Source organism: Carya illinoinensis, chromosome 5 (assembly GCF_018687715.1).
Source record: "Carya illinoinensis cultivar Pawnee chromosome 5, C.illinoinensisPawnee_v1, whole genome shotgun sequence".
NCBI lineage: Eukaryota > Viridiplantae > Streptophyta > Magnoliopsida > Fagales > Juglandaceae > Carya > Carya illinoinensis.
Window position 1 is genome coordinate 32,149,802 of NC_056756.1, and position 20,907 is coordinate 32,170,708.

The following is a 20,907-nucleotide window of genomic DNA, read 5'->3' on the forward strand; positions in this document are numbered from 1 at the left end:
GCAGTCTAGTGTTATAAGGCCAAGCAGGTCAGCTTTCTCATCTCCTGTGCTGTTGGTGAGGAAAGGTGATGGATCATGGAGGATGTGTATCATTTACAGGGTGTTAAATAAAACTACAATTAAAGATAAGTATCCAATCTCTATAGTAGATGAATTAATTGATGAGTTGTTTGGTTTGGCAGTCTTTTCAAAGCTTGATCTTAGATTAGGCTATCATCAAATTAGGATGAGAAATGAAAACATTTCTAAAATTGTATTTAGAATACATGAAGGGCATTATGAATTCCTTGTAATGCCTTTTGGACTCACAAATACACATTCTACATTTCAAGGCCTCATGAATGATGTATTCAGGCTTTTCTTGAGAAAGTTTGTTATTGTTTTTTTTTTTTTTTTATGATATCCTTATTTACAGCAAGGACTTAGAGTCTCATTGTGTCTATTTAGTTGTTGTATTGGATATTTTGCAGAAGAATCAGTTGTATGCTAAAAGAATAATCTATATGGATATATGAAAAGTATTGACGGTTAAATATTGTTTTTTATTTTATTTTAAAATGTGAAAAGTATTATCATGCATTGATAGGTGTTACGGAAAATTTAATTTGTTCGAACCCATAATTTAGATTAGAGAGAAAATATTGTTTTATTATATACTTGAATTCCTAGTTTATGATTGGAACACTTGAATTCATAGTTTCATTTAAATATAGCACTCACTTTAACTCTTTGATTTGGCACTAAAATGTGGTGTCATGTCATTTATTATAAAAAAAATTAGAAATACAAATATAAATGAGTAGGGAGAATTAGGGTTTTAGGGATGGTTTGGATATAATCTCATTTCAAAATTCTCAATCTCATTTCATACCCTAATATAATTTAAATACAAAACTTTCAAGAAAAACACTTTGAAACGGCCATTCCATTCTCATGCAGTTAACGACCACAAGTAAAATGCTAACAAATCATCAACCCACACAAAAGATACACGAGGGCATCACATGTTAATAAAAGAAGAATTACAAAAAACTTGTGTGAGCCATCAAGAGAAACAACTAGTATTCTGAAAACACAAACCCACTCCACCCACCTTCATAGTGGCGCGGGAGCTCTGATGGCACTAAACCAACACTAAACAAACACTGTAAAATGACACTAAACACTTCCAAAAAAAAAAAAAAAAACACCAAATGAGAAGATTTTCAAGCACCAAAAAACCTGGACATGAAATTGGGGTTAGAAGATATTCTTAAGTCTGATTAATGGTTACTTTTGAAGAAATATAGCTTAAAAGCTTGTGTTTTCACTATACTTGCTTTTTGAAAGAACATCAGTTGCGTGGGATGGAGAAGACACTTGATCATATTTTTTTCTAAAAAGGCAATGAGTACATTGTCAAGCACCCAAAGTCCTAATATATGTTCCACAAATCAACGACGAGGATAAGAAAAAAAATTTCCTGGGAGAGAGAGAGAGAGAGGTTTACGGGATGAATTTTTTTTTTTTTTGTTCCTTTGCATTGCTGTCACACACTTCATTAATCTGTGTTGTCTATGTGGCACATCTCTATTGAAGGGTGTTATTTAAGTGAAATCGATTCAACTTGCGTTAAGATCATTACAACTTTCTTAAACTTCTAAATAAAAAATAAAAAAATAATTCAACTTTTTTCAAATTTTCAAACAAAGGGAAGGTTACAACATATTTACAAAGAAACCATTTACAAATTTTCAACTTTTTCAAAAAAACATTTCAACATTTTATCATCAACGGTCGTAATCTTTACAAAGGGAAGGTTACAACATATTTAAAAGGAAACCATACAAAGAGAGAGGAGTAAAAAATGATCCACGAGCAAGGTCAAACTCGACATGGTGCCCTACAGTATCGTCGACAGAAAAAGGTAGCATCAACATGGTCGTTAAAACGGCACCATCCAATAAGTATAAGGAGATAAAGGAAGGGAATTGCCTCGAAGACTAGCTCAATAAGCAAAAGGACGAGAACGGGAGGTGAAGAAAGGTTGGAGAAGTCAACCTAAGCACCCCAAACCTGCAACCGTCGAGGGCCAACAAAAGGGAAACCAGTCTCAGTCAAAGCTACTCTCACATAGGCTAGGGCCCCATATAGAAGAAGCAAATAGAGGCATCTCCCTAGTGGTCACCACCCAGTCAAAGGTTGCGAGGCCGTAGGGAGCTTAAACTAAAAGAAACCCTCCCCCCAAACTAAGGGCCCCCTCTTTCTCCTCCCTTAGCCGACGAGAAAGTGCTTGAACCAGGACAGGTTTAGGCCATGAGAAGTCCCCTTCACCTACCAGGCCTGAGTGAGAAGCCCTACTCCATCCCCATCATAGGAATGACCTGAGATGCAATGACGAAACATCAATGACACAAGGAGTTCTGAGATAGGAAAAATCATTGAACAACGCAATTGCAAGGTTTGGGGCACGCCACCTTCGTAGTGCACCTCATAGCCACGAGGAGTGACACTACTTCTGGAGAGACATCCTCCAAAAACCTCAAGAAGCTACTATACGCCTATCTCAACAAAAGCCCACCGCAAGATACAGTGCTGGCCTAAGGCCAAAAGACCCATCAGAGTTAGAAAAAGCCAATTATGGCTCAACACTAAAGCAAGGGAAGCCTTGAAGCGCTTGAAAGGCAAGAAATGAGGTTTAAGAGTAATGGCAAAACTAGAAGCGACTATATATAGGCAAGGAGCGACAATTTGTCCCCTGAGAGGCCCAACATGAATCCCGTAAAAGGCCCAACACAAATCCCATGACGTACGCGATGAGTGTTACCCAATGCCATCAATACAAGGAGACTAACAGATATATGTTGATGGCCAACTACCTAAGATTCGTGCAGATTCACAAACGGAACATCAACTATTAAACCAACCTCATTGGGAAGCCAAAAGCCAATGTATGGCAAGGAAATCAAAGGGAAAAAGTACGAAACCACCCCCCCTCAAAAAAGGAAACCTCCACGGTGGACAAATAAATGGACCATGCAAAGAAGAAACTAGAGATGTAGATGAACAATTGTGATATAAAAAAGATGCATTATCATAAGAAATGTACAGACAGAAATGAAGGGATGTGTAACATCCACGGCCTCTACAAATAGAGAGCAAAGAAAAAAAAGAAAGAGAAGAAGAAAAATAAATAAAGGAAGAATGAATGAACATGGCAACAGCACCAAGCGGGATTAGTTACAGGAAGTCGGCCTTGAGTTCCTCTTGGGGTCAATAGGGCCCGCCTCAAGAGGACTCGACTTTGACCTAGGCACAGAAAGGTCAACCTCAACCTTTTCAAAGTTTCCTCCCCCTAAGCCAACACTAGCGCTGCCCTCGAAAGGATGGTCAGGAGTATCGTCGTCCTCAGGCAAGAATGCATCCAAGATCATAGCTTGCCTGATCTCATCGGCATGATTAAGAGCAGCTGGATCAAGCTCGAGATTTCTAAATTCAACACAGTCAATCTGGCCAACCGAGAACTCCTACCCACGGCCAGACACAAAGAAGAACTTGCTAGTCCAGTCAGAAACCTTGTGGTATCTTGACTCTAGTACCACAAGGGCGCTCATTCCCTTGAAGCTACAGATGTCCCCAGTGCCCCTCTTCACATTGTGAGTTAAGAGAAACTCACGATAAGTTAAATCGGCGTGCTCAGAGTCGAACTTTAACAAATCCCGTCGTCACAAAATATAGCAACAAATCAAGATCCGCCAGGCAATCGAATGGAGTTGAGTAGGGACCAACTCGAGGCGATACTGAACTTCCCGAACCCATCGAGGAAAAGGCAACCTTAGCCTGTAGGAGAACATACTATGGAAAAGGGGGACGCGAGACGCCATGCCATTAATGTCGACAGCCCTTTCTTGTGGCATTGGAGCTTTGAAAACCACCGTGTCAGGGACACAATAGGTCAAAGCTAGCAATTGAAGTAATTTGGGAGAGGCCTCCGAATGCCAAAAGCGGCCTGCATAGCCAGGCTTCAAAGAACCTGCTTCAAGGCGATGCTCGAAGTTCTCAGGTTCAGCAGATTTCCAGGCAACCATTTCGACAATAAGGATCTGACGAAGAGTAGAGAGTGGGAAGAAGTAAAGGCAAATCGAAAGAAATGAGAGGAAGGCAGCAAGAGTATGGCAGAAGCTATCAACTCTTGATACGCCACAAGTACAAAAAGGGGAAAATGATTTAAAGCCTTGCACGCGTACGTGGCCATGAGGGAAAGAGAACGTCTGATAGTCATCATTATGGAAAAGACATAACGATCATCATTGGACATCAGGGTTAAGTCCCTAGGAGCCACATCAAGAACTGTGATGGGAGAACCAAGATCGGACAGTGGAACAACTAGACCACTAGTGTCTTTACTCAATCAGCAGGGTAGGAGCGACAAGCAACAATGTTAAATAGAAGCGAAGGAATTCTCATAACCTTAGTCCAATGAGAATTGGCAGGGTAACTATTGGGGAGATTTTTGCCGAGGGCTTGAAGCCAATGAAGACCAGCCTAAACCAGGCATCAGGAAGGCCCTCCATGCCCTAAAAGGCCCAAAGAAGACCCTTATTGGCTAAGTCCCTTATTGGCTCAAAGAAGACCCGCAACCCACATAGGACAGGTATACTTGTTCGGGTTAGGACGGGACGTTATATAGGAAGCGTGGGAAGTAAAACCAGGGAAAAGTGAAGGAAGCACGCCAGAGAGTAGGGATGGGATGCCAACGTAGCAAAGGAGATCACGCCGCGTTTAATGAGTTCACTAGAAAAACATGCCGTATTAAATAACTTAACCCAGAGGGTCATGTTATATTAAAGGCAATAAGGCAGATGGAGCCCAAGGGGACATCACATCCCCTCAAGTCGCAAGGTATGGCCTTCTAGCCCCCCTTGGGGCTAGGTATAAAAGGATGCCCAGCCTTCATGTAAAATGATCAAATCCTCCAAACTAAACACTTGTTGTATTTTCCTACTTCACAAAACTCAAAATTATTATTGCTGATATAAGCATCGAAGGATTTCCGGGCAATCCCAAGACTGCATTTTCCAACCCTCTCTTTGTAATCGTAGGTCCAAGAAATCGAAGATCTGAACCACCGAGAACCCAGCCCTTAGATATACGAAACATGCTATCAAGAAGTACATATAGAGTTTAATTAATGGCTTCGGTAGACTAGAAAATTTTCATCTCCCATTGGGGACCATTTCAAATGACTTATCAATCAATTTACATGTTCCATCAATATTTTTCAAATTCAACAAATATGTCAAACATCACATCAAAATTCAACCAATAATGAAGTGATATATTTAAACTTTCCCATATTCACAGCAATACATAATTTTCTTAATGTCTTCAATTTTCAGAACTTCCATCTATCATGTTGCATTTGCCATGAACAATATACATTGTTCAATACCATAATAACAAATAAAATATAAAATGTTTGGTTGTGAGTATAAAACTTGAGTTATGACACTGTGTTCACGTGTTCCTATTATATAACCTTGTTGTAAGTTGGTTGCATCATGAATCAAGTATTCATCCATTCCACCTCTTTTTGTTGTTTCACCTCTTTTTGTTGTTTCACATGGTTGTGTTTGAAGAAATAAATGCACAAATGCATACTTTATATCAATTGCTATCAAATTTCATCGTTGAATACAAATTTCTTCATAAATGAATAAGCAACAATTACAAATAAGTAATCAAGTAAATATAACTTATACTAGACGGAATCATCATGTTCTCCGACATCAGCTTCCTCATACTGGCGGTAGCATCTTCTTCAAGTTGGTGGCAGCAGCTTCACGGACTAGAGAACTACCGTAGAAAAGAAATAAAATAATTAGGTGGCCAACGAAAATCGCAACGGTGGCATTCGAAAATTCACGACGCAACTTGAGTTTTCAATTTCTTTTAAACTGAAAGAGAGAAAAATAGAAGAGAAATGATAGTGAGCATCTCATTTATGTACGATAGTGGGTGGATTGTCTAGCAACATTAAAGTAAGCTACACCGACCCCACCACCTGTTGGTGTTTGTAGGCCTAAGTACACCAAATTAAACGCGTCCATTAAAGAAATGCATTCATTTCTTCTTGGTACTCAATAGTCTTCCCACAACCACGTTAATCACATTACAGCTGCAGGCTGCAACCATTACACATTTTCCTTACCTTCAACACACAACCTCCCCCAACTTTTGCAATTTTCCCAACTCTATATCAGCTTTTATACCACGTTTGACAGTCCTTAATTTGTGTTTATAGCAATAAAATAATTTATAAATAACAATAAAGTAATCTAAAAATATTTAAAAAATAATTATATCCCCAAACACACCCTTAAAAGCCACCGTGTGGAAACAGCAACAAAGAAACATAGACCCAGCCCACAGGCGCAGGGTGGCGGCTTCTCTTGAATTGGTTGGGGGTTCCTACCTTTGCAATAGCTGAAAAACCAAACCTAATTAGTCAGGAGTCTTTGAAACTAATTAGGCATGTTGTGTGGTGCGGTCAAAGCTCAACCCTTTTGCCTTTCTACGTTCGTACCGTCCATACCGGCATCGATCGTGGACTCCTTCCCACTCGTATCAAAACTAGCCAAAACTTCTTCATTCTCATTTATAAATCAGTTATATATTGGGTCCTACCAGAAAGAAACCAAGTTTGACTTGCAATATTGGGTCTTAATATTGTCAGAAAAATAAAATTTTTGATATTATTTTCATTAAGATATGAAAAATATTAATTGGATTTAAAAAAAAAAAAAAAAAAAAAACAAACTTATGCACTTATCAGCTGTTGATATATTTTGAAATTTGAAATTCAAAAGAAATTGACAAATTCAAAAGAAATTGACAATATGCGTTTAATATGTAAAATTGTAAGTAAAATTAAAAGTTGTTAGGATATAGAACATATCTAATAAGAAATTGAGTTCTGTTACATATAGTTATTTTTGTATATTTTTTACGTATTCTACTGATATAATTGACCAAAATAATTATTTTATATTAAAATAAATGAGACAGTCAATCACATTAATAAAATATATAAAGGAATACATAGAAGTGAGTGCACATAGAATTTCTATTGATTAAATTTAATAATTTTTTAAAAAAAATTGGGTTGTTTCTACCGTTCTACTATCTATCTCAAAAGTGTACGGACTCGTCGTTCATAGAATTCAAACCTCCACTATCCAAGCTTAGTGCATGTTTGAGATTGTAGTGAAAAATATAACTTATAATTTTAGAGCTTATAGCTTTTAACTTAAAAAACAAGCTCTACTATTAAAAAGTTATTTACTGTTTGATAACCATGTCTCTAAAGTACTTTTAAAGTTAGTTATATTAATTTTTTTTAAATATACAGTTATCTACGTGAACTTTTCGATAAAAGTTTCAATTTGGTACTTTTAAAAAAAAGTAGATTTTCAACTTTTTTAGATGATTAAAGCACTTTTTATAAATTTAACAAACATATTATTTTTTCTTTAAAAGAGCTTTTAAATAATTAAAAGTACTTTTTAAACTTTCAAACTCAATCCCAAATAGACTCTTAATCCACGACAAACACCACTTTATTTATTTATTTTTAAAAAAGTATTTGCAATTGTATAATGATTCAATTAACCAAAAAGCATAATGACAAAGATCGTGGCTCTTGGGTGAAGCACGTCATCCAATTTAGACAAACTTTTTAATTTTATTTATATAAATATGGAAGTTGCATTACATTTATGTTCTTTTTATTTTTCTAAACAAATTCACTCTATAAAGTTGGAAAGAGTGACAAATCAAGTTGGAGAATAAATAAAGAGATTAGGATGTCACCCCAAAGAAGATGAGCCATTGTTTACTTGTTGGTAGTGTTACAATTACTAGGCCGGCTTTGTGTCTCCTTCCTTCTCATATATTTTTAATAATGCAATCTCTATATATATTTCATTCCATAATACCATCATTTCCATATTTAAATACGTCACTTGATTTGTATGATTTTAATGCCTTTTTATACCATTCCTTTTATAATTCTGATTTAGATGAGACGGTTCTATCAAATTTAAGATTGAAATCAAGAAAATTTCATATATTTAATGATACCATACTATTACATTAATTAATTATAAAAAATGATCGTTACAGTCGTGAATTTGTAAAAATTGTACAATAATTTAAAAAAATTAAATAAAGACGAGATTCATATAAAAAAATTAATTTTTTAATAAAAAATTATATTTTTTTTAAAACGACTATATATCTCTTATATACTTCATAACTATATATAATATTACTTATTAATTATTTTTTATCTTAGGCCTTTGATTCTCCTCTCTCTCTCTCTCTCTGTCTCAAAAAGGACATGTAGGACGAGATTATCTTATAAATGATAATTATAATTTTTTTTTATTTATTTATCATCGAAGATTCAAGTGTCCCAACACGTCTCTTAATCTGATAAATTCCATACCAAAATATAAGGAGGCCTAAAACAACTCTACCAACCAAAATTCTTCACCCATAAAGAATTCTCCAAAACCTCTCTCCTCTTTCTCTTTCCTCTGTTCCTTCCTCCCGCTCTTAAATATCACAGGGATCTCATTCTGCCATAGCTAGTCATTCCCTATCTCTCGTCAATCTTTTGGCCCGTGAATTTCTCGTTTATTCGTCTTCCTTTTTGCCTCGGTTTTTTCTCTTCATACGTTTAACAAAGTACAGGCGATCACGAAGTTGGTGATTTCGATCGCACATTAATTGATTTTCTCGTGAGCCTCGGCTGTACAGACCGCTTCTCTTAACCGGATCATTCTTGGGTTAATAGGGTTGTGCTCCAGGTTCGCTTTTATTAGCCTTTCTATATATTTTTGCTTGGAATTTTTCTTTTCGGCTTGGTTACTCAGTTTTAATATAGTTTAATGTTACGGGAATTTGCTTCAATCTTTTGATACCCGGTAAAACAGCCAAGAAAGAAAAAAAAAAAAACACTTCCACTTAGCTGAAGCAAATTCAAGTCCGACTCTTAAGCTTTGATTTTGGTTCCAAGTTTATACTTTTTCTTTTGGTTTAATAATTTCCGTGGGTTTTCTCTGTATTCTGAGGCTGTCAGTAAGTGTTCTTTAAATTATGACGGAACTGACTATATATTGAAAATTTTTATTTTGGGCTTTCTGGTATTTGAGATTTTATTAATTGGTTTTAAATTTTATGTTGTAATTGGCCTCGTGTGATCGGTCTCTATTTCTGAAGTTGCTGTCCTGCTCCATTGAACAAACAATGTTAGATAAATGTGAAGCCAATAATTGTATATTCATTCCCCGAATACTTTTGGAATTATTTGCTTTTAATTCCTGAGCTAACTTTGTGCTGAAGTTAGTTGGGGAAACCCAGCGTCTCCTGTCATCTCTCTTTTATTAAGGCTGTGTTTGTGTCGGCTGAACATATTTTCTGGGAAAATATATTGATCTCTTGACCTGTTTAAGAAGGGGAACAAGAGAGGTCAACGGGGAAGGACTAGTGGGTCAATGAGAAATCACGTGTCTTCCACCTTTTATTTCACGCATTCTTCTTCACGTAAGCAAAAGAGAATAGACAGAGAGAGTTTCTTGTTGAAAGAATTTTATTACTGCATATAATCTTGAAAGATTTGATGATTTCTGACCTCTCGTGCTCTCTGAATTCATTCAATATGCATTTACAGCGAATCTTCTGCTGAAAAAACTTTATTATTGCGAACAATTTTTAAAATTGTTAGATTGATTTTCTATCTCTCTCTCTCTCTCTCTCTCTCTCTCTCTCTCTCTCTCTCTCTCATAGAATGCTAATCTTGATACATTTAGTGGAGCATTTAAACTTATGGTTCTAAAATGTTATTCCTCCAGGCATTGGTTTTCTTCCATGAGGGTCTCTGCTACTTTCATGGAGGATTGGCATCTCTAAACTTGTTAGATAGAACATATCAGCTCCCACTTTCTACATTGAAGCCTATTTTTGGTGAATATACAGCCAGAAGATTGTAAATATATAATATGGGAAACCTTACTCGCAGGTTCAATAATTCTGATGTTATATATTGGCAGAAAGAGATTCATGGCAGTTTCATGTTTTATAGCAAATTTAACATTTTGATCTTCTTGGCTGCTGTGCTGTTAGCAGAAAACCAAATGAGACCATGAGGCTTATTGTTACTACATTTGTTGGAGTGGTTTTTGGCTTTTTTGTAGGAGTATCATTTCCAACCTTGTCAACTAAGGTAATCAGACTTTCAATTCTTTTTCTTTTTTTCTCTGTGGTACGCATGGTATTGCCTTTTTGGGCTATTTTTTTTTTCATAGCTAGATGATGGAACATTTTTCACTTTTCTAATCTTTTCAGGTGAATCTTCCATCCAGCCTTTTTCCTACCATTGACATCTCATACATTAAATATAAAGAATCAGGCATTCGAAATGCCTGGTCATCTGTGAATAATAATAATGATAGCAGATCAACTCAAGCTCAAAAGTTGAATGATACATCAAAGGTAAATCTCCTTTCTTATTAGCTAGCATTATTAGAAATATAATTTGTTTCGGGTTTACATGTCATACTCTGATGATGATATTTTTGAAGATACATTTTGGTACCAATCTGTATGTGCATTTAAGATACTATTTTTGTTGGTGCAATCTGAGTTTCTTTGAAGAACTTTAAAAGTTGCCTGCTGGCCGTGAACATAATGACACCTTGCTAACCCTACTGCTGAGAGGAGTATACCATCTTCATTTTATTCAAAGCAAATATGCCTATCTTTTCTTCTTTGTGGATATCGTTTTACTATTTATTAAAGAGTAATGAATCAGGTGAAATTAATGATCTAGGTGCAGGCAATTAAGTGAAGACAGTGGGCATTATAAGATGGTGAAGATAGGGGGTTATTTGTGTTATTACGTGTGCTCATATTGACAAGGGAGCGCTGCTTAAAGTAAATGTTGTATGGAAGTTAGGCCTTCATACTTATTTCCTGCATCACTTGTGATTCTGTTGCAGATATTGGTTCCATCTAATCCTAGAGGTGCAGAAAGACTACCTCCAGGTATTGTTGAAGCTGAGTCAGACTTCTACCTACGAAGATTGTGGGGTAAGCCCAGTGAGGTGTGTATCCTTCTGCAACCAAGTGTGGCATGTGGTCTTAACATTTCTGGAGTTTCTGCAAGTTTTTTCATTTTTTCTGATGTGTATGTATGTAACAAACCCAATATTATAGATCAGGAAAATAAAGTGAGGCCTCCCAACAACTTAGACAGTTAAACAAAGTTTTTCCATAGATCATAAATCCTGAGCTTCCACTCTCATTAAAGTAATAACTAACTAAGAACACCACTCCCTACGGCTACAATTATGGGCCTAGTTCTTTTAATTCAAATTGGTAACTAATCCAGCCAGTGAAAAGCGTTCCCCAAGCCTGGAATAATTCAACCTGAGTACTGGTGTCTGTCTACATTCTTCCCAGATTTCTGAACGTTGGATTTCTTCTTTTCAGTGGACAGTACACATTGTTTTACCAGCTGCCGTCCACTTTCCTGCCCGTTTTCTCTTTTCTTTCTCATTTTCTACTCGAGCTTACCTTTCCCCTTTTTTCTCTATCACCGTCCTTTGATGTTCCCCAGCAGCACTCATGGCCCAAGGCACCATGAGCCCGCCACAATGGATAATGATTCGGCTTAAGAATTTCAGCTTGTCATTAGTGCTGACCATATATGGAATTGTAGAATGCATTTCATTTTGTTGTTTTTCTTCTTCTAAAGCAATTGCTAATTTTGTGAATTTGGATAATGAAGTAGATTGGCATGCAAGAGAGTGATATTAATGATTCTTGGACTAGGGCAATTAGAAAAAAGCTAGGGTGTCCTTCTACAAAGATTGTAACGCATACATACCTCCATATAGACACACATATTAATGAACTGAATGGTAATGTCTCAAAACTGAATGCACATTTATTGAAGTCCAGCATCTAGTCTACGAGTTGACTATATTCCTTTTGATGTAAACCATGATGTTTGATCAAGTTGGCATTTGCAGGACTTAACCAGCAAACCACGGTATCTTGTAACCTTCACTGTAGGTTATGAACAGAGGAAGAATATTGATGCAGCAGTGAAAAAGGTCTCTCTCTCTCTCTCTGTGAGATTTTCTTTGCTTCTTTCTAATATGTGTGACTAAATATATTGTTCTAACAGTTTTCAGGGAATTTTACAATCCTTCTATTTCATTACGATGGCCGAACAACCGAATGGGATGAGTTTGAGTGGTCAAAGCGTGCTATTCATGTGAGCATTCGTAAACAAACTAAATGGTAAGGAACTATTATCAATTGTATGCAGTATTTATGTGATAAATTTTCATCCTGCTTTCCCGGTAATCTTACACATACTTATTGGTTGTTCCTTCAAATTATGCTTATAATTTTTACCTCTGGAAAATTTTTCAAGGTGGTATGCTAAACGCTTTCTGCATCCTGACATCGTGGCTCCATACGACTACATATTTATCTGGGATGAAGACCTGGGAGTGGAGCATTTTAATGCGGAAGAGTGAGTGTTCTGGTTGACGTAGCTGTTTCATTATAAGAGTGTTTTTTCAGTCTACTCAACAGTTTTTGTCTTTCTTACTTATTTTTAGATACATAAAACTAGTGAGGAAGCATGGCTTGGAGATTTCACAGCCTGGTTTGGAACCTAGCAGAGGATTAACATGGAAAATGACAAAGAGAAGAGGTGACCGTGAAGTTCACAAGTAAGAATATTAGGCCCATGTGACAAAATTTTGTTACTTCTTAACAATCGTATGGGAAATAATATTTATATTGTTATTTCTACCAGAGAAACAGATGAGAAACCTGGCTGGTGCACTGACCCACGTATGCCTCCCTGTGCAGCGTATGAACTCATTTAAGTCGTGTAATTTGCTATGGTTCTTGGCCCTGCCCAATTTGATGGTGGAATTTAACAAAACCTCCCTGCTTGTCTTTCAATAAATGCAGGTTTGTTGAAATCATGGCTCCAGTGTTTTCGCGAGATGCATGGCGCTGTGTGTGGCATATGATTCAGGTATCCAATGTATTCTACTTTTGTTCTTTTCAGCAATTGTTGGTCCTTGATTGTTTTCTATGGCCTATTAGCGCTATATTAAAGTTAGCGTTGCTTTGGGAATTGCAGAATGACTTGGTCCATGGGTGGGGTCTTGACTTTGCTCTTAGAAAATGTGTAGACGTGAGTTGCCTTCCTCCATTCCTTGCTTCACCCCCCTTTTTAATAATTAACGACGCAGATGCAATATTTTATTATAATATATGTTTCTTGAAAACAGCCTGCGCATGAGAAGATTGGAGTTGTAGATTCACAATGGATTGTTCATCAAACCGTTCCCTCACTTGGGAACCAGGTAAAAGGAAAATCATTGGCTACTGTTTATATTCTCAATTATTATAAATAAATTAAGAATTCTAAATGAGAAACTAATTTTGTCATTTCGTTTTCCATTTGGTAGGGAGAAACACAGAATGGGAAGGCACCATGGCAAGGGGTATGTAGAGCCTTTTCTCACTATAATTCATTGTCCCCCCTTTTAATGCGCCAAACCCCATCGCCCCCCCGCGGCCGCTCTCTCACAAACTCACAGAAGCATGCATCTTTCTGCTTGATACCTCATTGACTTGTATAAATGAAATGGTGCTGATATGTGTTTAAATTTACTGGTGCCAGGTAAGGGAGAGGTGTAGGAAGGAGTGGACAATGTTCCAAAGTCGGATGACAAAAGCGGAACATACATATTTTAAGGACATGGGAATTGACCCTTCCAATTCGACAGTTAATTAGAGGACAGCAACATAATATATGATCGTACGCTACCAGCACCACCTGCCCTGAGGTTACTAATTGCATTGCTTTGTAAAATGCATCATCACATTTAGTTAAGCACAATCGTGGAAAGCCATACAAAATTTTAGTAGTTAGCATGGAGGGCATCTCTCTCTCTCTCTCTCTCTCTCTCTCTCTCTCTCTCTAAGTAAAGATAATATGGAGGGCATCTAGGATTGTATGCAACTATATTACTTAAATAATGCAAGAGGAAATATTTTTTGATTGATTTTCAATACCAACTACGAATGTTTCTACAAAGAACAAGGTGTTTGGGAATTGGGTGTGTTGTGTCCCTGAAGATAAGGCTTGTGGACGGACATTCATTCTTTCGCTTCACGTGGCTCTGAGACATTAGGACCAGGGTTTGTCGCTTAGGGGCCATTAAATGCTCCTTGCTAGCAACCTCTTTCAGCGTGGAATTGAATTCGAGAAACTGCAAGTGGATTATAAATTAAATGCGACTAATCAACCTATATTTTTGTTTTGAACCAAAACAACGGGGACCATCTTAGATTAGTCTATAGTCCTGGAAGGCTACTCTTTAGATGTGATCTTCCAATGGATTATTAGAATATCGGTCCCTTGACAAAATATAACACTTGAACACTTATGCAGTTGTGATTTCATGGTAATCTTTTGTTTACATATTTATTATTTTTTTGTGATAGCTCGGTAATGGTTTACATAACTTAGTTTATGCCTGATTCAGTTTCAAGAAAAATGATATTTACAGTCTTAAAATGTGTAGTTTTCGTGTACTCTCTAAATAAAATGAGTAAATATATAGGACTAACATAGAAGTTATATTTTTAATTGAAACCCCCACTTTTTTTTTTTTCTTTAATAGAGTTGAAACTTGAAACTCGAAACCATGGGAACATAGATTTTTTTAAAAAATAAATTTTTAATTTTTTTAAATACAAAAAATACTTTGTAAAGTTACCAAACAAAATATTGTTTTACTTTAAGAGGTTTCGGTACCAAGAATACCTCAGCTATATTTTCAGAATATTCAACTACTGTTTAGTATTTTATTATTACTTTTTATCAATTTTTATTACTATTTATTATTTTTTACTTATATTTAATATTTTATTATTATTTTTTCACTAATATTCACAATTCTTCTCAATATTTTCCAACACTCTTACTATCCAAAATCAAAACCAACTGGGCCTAAATGTTTTATATAAGCAAGAAGGGTGGGTTTTTTTCCTCCAGATAGGTGCTCCGGGCTTGCTAAAATTGGCAACAGGACGAGGTGCCTGGCTTCTACTTGTTGGGAACAACTTGACACCTCACATCAAACTAGGAATCAGAAAGCGGTTTATTTAAAAATAATTCTTTTATTCTAAATTTTGTCATCTCAATCATATTTTCTATGCGACACGTTGTAAAGAGAAGTGATGTGGATATTAAGAAATTTTATAAAAATAAACATACAAATTAATATAATTTTATATAATTTGATATGTCTATATTATAATAAAACTAACTTTATAATATGTCAACATGTTTTTATGATAAAACATAGTCCAATTGAATTGTAGATACGTTGGGTAGAGTTTAGATTGTAATTGAAACAAAAAAAATGTAAAGATTACAAATTCGTAATACTTAATGAGACCCACCTGGCCCAAACTTAATGTAAAGATTACATATTCGGAAAATCAAAGAATTGGCCCGAGTTGAACTGGATCGGATCAATTGGCTTGGTTTTGAATTAATTCGGTCTGAAATTAGTTTTTGGTTTTTCAGCACTAGACCAGACAAGTTTATAAAATATATATATATAAATTAATTTTTAATATTGTATAAAATATTTTATACATGAATATAGAATTTTTATGTATAATATATAATTATATATGAAAGTTCTATATATACTATATATAATTATATATGAAATAATTTTATATTATAATTTATAACATAAAATTTTAATCTTAAATATATATAATTTATATATAATATATATTTATATTGACACTTGATTAAAACTGAAAAATTAGACCGAACCAGACCGAAACTAGAAGTACTGGTTTAGGAGGGTAATCAGTTCAAAATTGGTCATTGAAAATGCAAAACCGGTATATACCGGTTCGGTTCTAAAATTTGTATAAAACTGGATAAAACCAGACCGATTACACCTCTAGCCATAATATTTAATCCCTATATTTTTAATTTTTTGAAGTAATCTATGCGGCATTGGAAAGATAACTCAATTATTTACAAATTTAAATTTTACAATTCCAACATTTACTAAGTCAAAACAGCTCGAAAATGTTACAACTGAAAAATTGAATAGAAAGTTTGCTTGACAATTGGCTCAAGCAAAAATTCCAAGAAACAGATTTTTGCTTAGGTTTGGACTCTTTAAGTAACCTACACAAACCGTAAGTATATATAGATTAGCATGCATGACTTCTACGACAGTGGTATATATACATATAGGCTAGTGGTATATATGGAGTTACCATGGTGCAGGTATCGGGTGAGACACTCGTGTTTTATCAAGGCAGATTTACTCATGTCAGGGGTTTGTAAGTATTTCTAAATTGATTGTAAGGACAGTAGATTTTATATGAACTTAAACCCAAAATAATTTTAGATTTTTAAGACATTCTTTTAATGAGTTTCCACTTTGTTATCAAAATTAGTATTGATTATCTCTTGTTATTTGATTAATTGATTGACTAATAATGTAAATGGTCCAATAAAATTTGGGAAATATCTATTCACTCTCCTCTATGTATATTTGAGGTCTCAACCACTGATTTTTCAATATATATATTATATATATACTCAATGATGTAATCATTCTTAAATTTAAAGGAACAGTGAATAATATGAATTTTTAAAATGGTATAAAATTCTAATGATAATTGTTATTTTCAAATCAAAAAACACATAAGGTAAGTTAAAATTATTTAGAAAAAAATATGTCAAAATTCTGTAAATGAAATAATGAATTTCACCCAATATTTTAAATTCTGTTCCAATGATCATTCCAGTTTAAGCACGGGAGCAAAATAATTTAATTTTGATGCATTCCAATGTGCGTATATATAACGAAACAATTGATGATTTATAAAATGTGTAAACATTAATGAAAATATTAGAAAAATAGAGATATTAGTGTCAAAAGATAATATTTAAATATATATATATAAACTTGAGTTGAAACATGAAAAATACAGAGGAAAAAAATAAAAGAGTAGAGAAATTATTTAAAAATAATGATATTTAAAAAAAAAGAGAATAAGGTTACATATTTAAAATTACAAAATAATTATAATTATATAGATATTTTTTAGATTTTTGAATTAATTAAACATTATCTAAATTTAAAATTTATAAAAATGTCTTCCCACCACTAAAATGGAATAAGATCCAAAATGATTGAAATTTGATCGAATAATTGGAATGTGCTGAAATTTATAATGATAAGATATGGTGAAATAGGTAATATACCGAAATAGAAAATTCCGACCAAAATGACGGGAACTAACGAAATTGAGAACGACTTCAACTCCATATGTACTTCAAAAGAAATTAAACTCAATTGGCAATAACAAAATAAATAAATAAATAAACCAAACAAATCTGAAGCTTCAAATTTGTAAGAAATATCACTGTCTACAAAAAATCAGCCTGTAAGAAATTTCAAATTTATCATTCTTATTCTTAGATTTAGGTTTTTTCAATGAAAAAATATAGTTACAAGCATAATTGTATACTAATCTGTACACTAATGTGATATGATTGATAAAAAAATAGATTTTATTAAAAACAATGTTAATTTAAATTTTAAATATAAATAAATCAATATTGATATATAGATTAGTACACGATTGTGTTTATATATAGTAAAACTCTTCTTCAATTAAGAGCTTTTAAGTGATTTCTGCTAAAATTTCACAAAAGTGAGCACGGGGGATGTAGACGGAGAGCTAACCGAATCGGGCCTTTTTATTTTTTTTTTAATTTTTAAATATTTTTTTAAAAATAAAAAAATTTACAATATTACTCAAAAAAATATTTCTTTAATTACTAAAAAAAAAAAAAAAGTACATTCGGAACATAAATTCGGGAGCCAAATTCGAGTTCCGAAGGATTTCTCAACCATGAATATTCATCACAAAGACTGCTAAAGGACTTCCCCCAACTATTACCCAAAACTTCTAAAAAAATCATACATATATAATAACAGAGATTTAGATTTTTAAAATATGTAATATATACATATTCTTTTTATAAAAATTAGATCAATTTAAAATTTATAAATAAAAAAATTATTTTTTAAGAATAATTTATTTTTTAATTAATATTTACGACTTACCAACTTTAAAATTAACTAAAAAATCGAATCAGTATTGATAATAATAATAACAGGAAATTAAAAAAAATCTATTTACTTATAATTTATTATCTTATAATACGATATTAGATAATAAATTAATAAATAATATATAATAAATAATTTTTAATTATTTAATGTCTCGTTATAAAAAATAAGAGAATATTAAAAAAAATGATGAGTGATACTATTTAAATAAAATTAAATTATTAAAAAAAAAAAAATTGACGGCAACGCGGCCTCCGGGAATCAGGAAACTTCCCAGTTCCATCCCCAACTGAAAGAACTCACGCACACTTACCACCTGCCAAAAGGTACACTGTCACCACCTCCTTCAACTGCCAATAGGCACAGTCTCATTGGCCACCAACAAATTTCCGCGGGCACGTGGCAACCCCAAATTCATCGGGCCCTTTTGCTCCACTAAAAATGCCAGCGCAACAAGTTTTGCTCACCCGTCCTAATAAAATGGTCCTTCGTCACTATCGTTCACAAACCCTACACGTGTTGCCAAGTGTAAGAAATGACCCCACCATGGTTGGCTTTCACTAACCAGGGTTAAGACGTTAGTGGTTAGAATTGTGCTTGTATGTATATATTTATTTGTTTATGAGCAAGCCGGCTAGTGTTGAGCTCGATTTGCTTCTTCTGTTTTTGCTCCCTCTTTCAGGAGTGGTGTCTGTTTGTGCTGGATTTTTGCAACGCCGAGGGATTTCCTTGATTCTTGAACTTTTGGGTGGTGTTTGTAAGGAAATTAAAAAGATGGGGCTGTCAAATTTCCCGAGTGCAGCCGAGGGAGTACTTCCTGTGCTGGTAATGAACACAGTTCTTTCGGTGACCCTTTTGAAGAACATGGTGAGATCTGTGCTCCAAGTTGTGGGTGCTTCTGGGAATCCACCAAATGTAGAAGAAGACGTCCCAGATGGCTTCCCGGACACCGAGACTAGCGCCAGGGAGAGAAGAATTTCAATAACAAGGTTCAAGTCTCTGCGCCACAGCAAGAGCAGTGGTTGCAGTGTCAGTGGCCGCAGCAGGCTGTTTCCAATAATGGAGTGTTGTGTGTGTCTGTGTAAGTTTGAGGCAGAACAGGAGGTGAGTGAGTTATCTTGCAAGCATTTCTTTCACAAAAGTTGTTTAGAGAAGTGGTTTGATAACTACAACCATAATACCTGCCCTCTTTGTCGCTCTATGGACTAGTTTTAGTGGTCTGTCGGAGGTTTGTCTTGTAGAAAATACACGTCCTTGTACTTTTCTCTGTTGCCTTTTTTCTTCGTTTTACTCTGTTCTATTTTCTTTCTTATTTCAAATAAAAAAAATAGACACAGTTATGTAACAATCTTGCTCTGCTTTCTGTATGTATGGTGAGGGTTTAGAAGTACTAGAAGATATAAAAATAAAGAATGATAGGGTTGAATTATATTGTTCACGTCTCTGTTTTTCTTAATGTTTGTGCTTGTAAATGGGGTGCTAATTTCAATCTGGGAACGTATAATATATAGGATTTCTTTAGTTCTTTGAGACTTTATTTGGTTCTTTTTTACCTTTTTTTTTTTTTTTTAACATTAGATAAAAAGATGAAATGTTGTTCGATAATAACGATGAAGGGCAGGCGTCCAAAGTAGTAATTGTAATTGGATGAAATAACATCAAATATCATTATAAAAAAATATTGAGATTCGAGGTCCATGATTTTGTTCAATGCAATGGGGCTCATGTGTCCAAACTGAGTAATTTGAATTGAGTCAAATGACCTCAAATATCATGGTCAATTATTCATCAAGTATTTGAATGCAAAACGTGCCCGAAGCCATTAGTGAATGAAGTTTCCATAACAAAAAATTCGAGGCATGGTTAGAAATTAATGGTAGCACCGATCGGGCATCTATCTTTTTCATAATAATTACCTTAATTTTATCATCGTATTATAGTATTGTGTGTTTGATCACTAAATATAATATATTTAATTAAAATAATACATGTAATTTAAAAAGTACCTACAAAGCTACCTACTTATCTTTAGAGGTAGTAGATCACATAAAAATATTCACATTCAAAGGAGGAATAACTCAAGTTTTTATAATTGCTCTATGAGTGAATTTAGCTAACAAATTTTGGATCGATCTAGGTTTGTCTTCACTCAATACGCGTGAGTGTGTTACGTAAGATCAACTAAAGAACTCAAATTGCTAATAGGACATAAAAAACTATCACATTAGATTAGTCAAAGATTTGTTACAATAACTTTTAATTATAGTAAATCTAAAATTAAAATCAAATTTGATAGATATTATACATATATCAAATATTTCTTTTATTATTTTTTTACAACATTCCCTCTTCTTTCCATCTATATTCAAAAACTTCCGTTAAGTTTCTTTCCCTCTCAAATAAATCAAATTTCTTCATCACGATTCATGTCTCTTTTCTCCTCTCTCGCCCGGATGAAAAATCATTCAACTTAAAAATCTTTGTTTCTTTCTTCCACCCACTTCGCGGCTTCAGTCCACACAGGTAAAATTCGGTTGAAAATATTTTTTTGTTTATTAATTACTTATTACTATATAACAAATAAATGGATAATTCAATATGAAGATTTGATGTGAATAATCAAAATTAAATTTATCTTATA

The 20,907-nt window shown here is 34.3% G+C and overlaps 2 protein-coding genes across 4 annotated transcripts; both read left to right on the forward strand.

Moving 5' to 3' along the window:
* Positions 1–8,504: 8,504 nt before the first annotated feature.
* Positions 8,505–14,151, forward strand: LOC122311296. 3 transcript variants are annotated; one of them, XM_043125800.1, is made up of 15 exons: positions 8,505–8,852; positions 9,897–10,063; positions 10,171–10,267; positions 10,390–10,536; positions 11,043–11,147; positions 12,078–12,161; positions 12,236–12,351; positions 12,488–12,589; positions 12,678–12,791; positions 12,878–12,934; positions 13,039–13,105; positions 13,214–13,267; positions 13,365–13,439; positions 13,545–13,580; positions 13,760–14,151. In XM_043125800.1, the coding sequence occupies exons 2-15, from the start codon at positions 10,044–10,046 to the stop codon at positions 13,871–13,873; spliced, it is 1,188 nt and encodes a 395-aa protein (XP_042981734.1). In that variant the 5' UTR covers positions 8,505–8,852; positions 9,897–10,043; the 3' UTR covers positions 13,874–14,151. The 3 variants fall into 3 exon arrangements, with proteins under 3 accessions (XP_042981734.1, XP_042981737.1, XP_042981735.1); XM_043125801.1 differs by lacking the exon at positions 8,505–8,852 and adding an exon at positions 8,884–9,588; XM_043125803.1 differs by lacking the exon at positions 9,897–10,063.
* Positions 14,152–18,872: 4,721 nt separating this feature from the next.
* On the forward strand, positions 18,873–19,803 carry LOC122309130 (probable E3 ubiquitin-protein ligase XERICO). Its single transcript, XM_043122493.1, has one exon. The coding sequence runs from the start codon at positions 18,888–18,890 to the stop codon at positions 19,473–19,475; it is 588 nt and encodes a 195-aa protein (XP_042978427.1). The 5' UTR covers positions 18,873–18,887; the 3' UTR covers positions 19,476–19,803.
* Positions 19,804–20,907: the final 1,104 nt, after the last annotated feature.

Excerpts from the sequence above, each read along its gene's own strand:
- LOC122311296 (XM_043125800.1), top strand. The coding sequence starts at position 10,044 with ATGGGAAACCTTACTCGCAG. Across the intron at positions 10,064-10,170 it reads ATGGGAAACCTTACTCGCAG|AAAACCAAATGAGACCATGA; the intron begins GTTCAATAATTC and ends TGCTGTTAGCAG. Across the intron at positions 12,162-12,235 it reads TTGATGCAGCAGTGAAAAAG|TTTTCAGGGAATTTTACAAT; the intron begins GTCTCTCTCTCT and ends TTGTTCTAACAG.
- LOC122309130 (XM_043122493.1), top strand. The coding sequence starts at position 18,888 with ATGAGCAAGCCGGCTAGTGTTGAGCTCGATTTGCTTCTTCTGTTTTTG.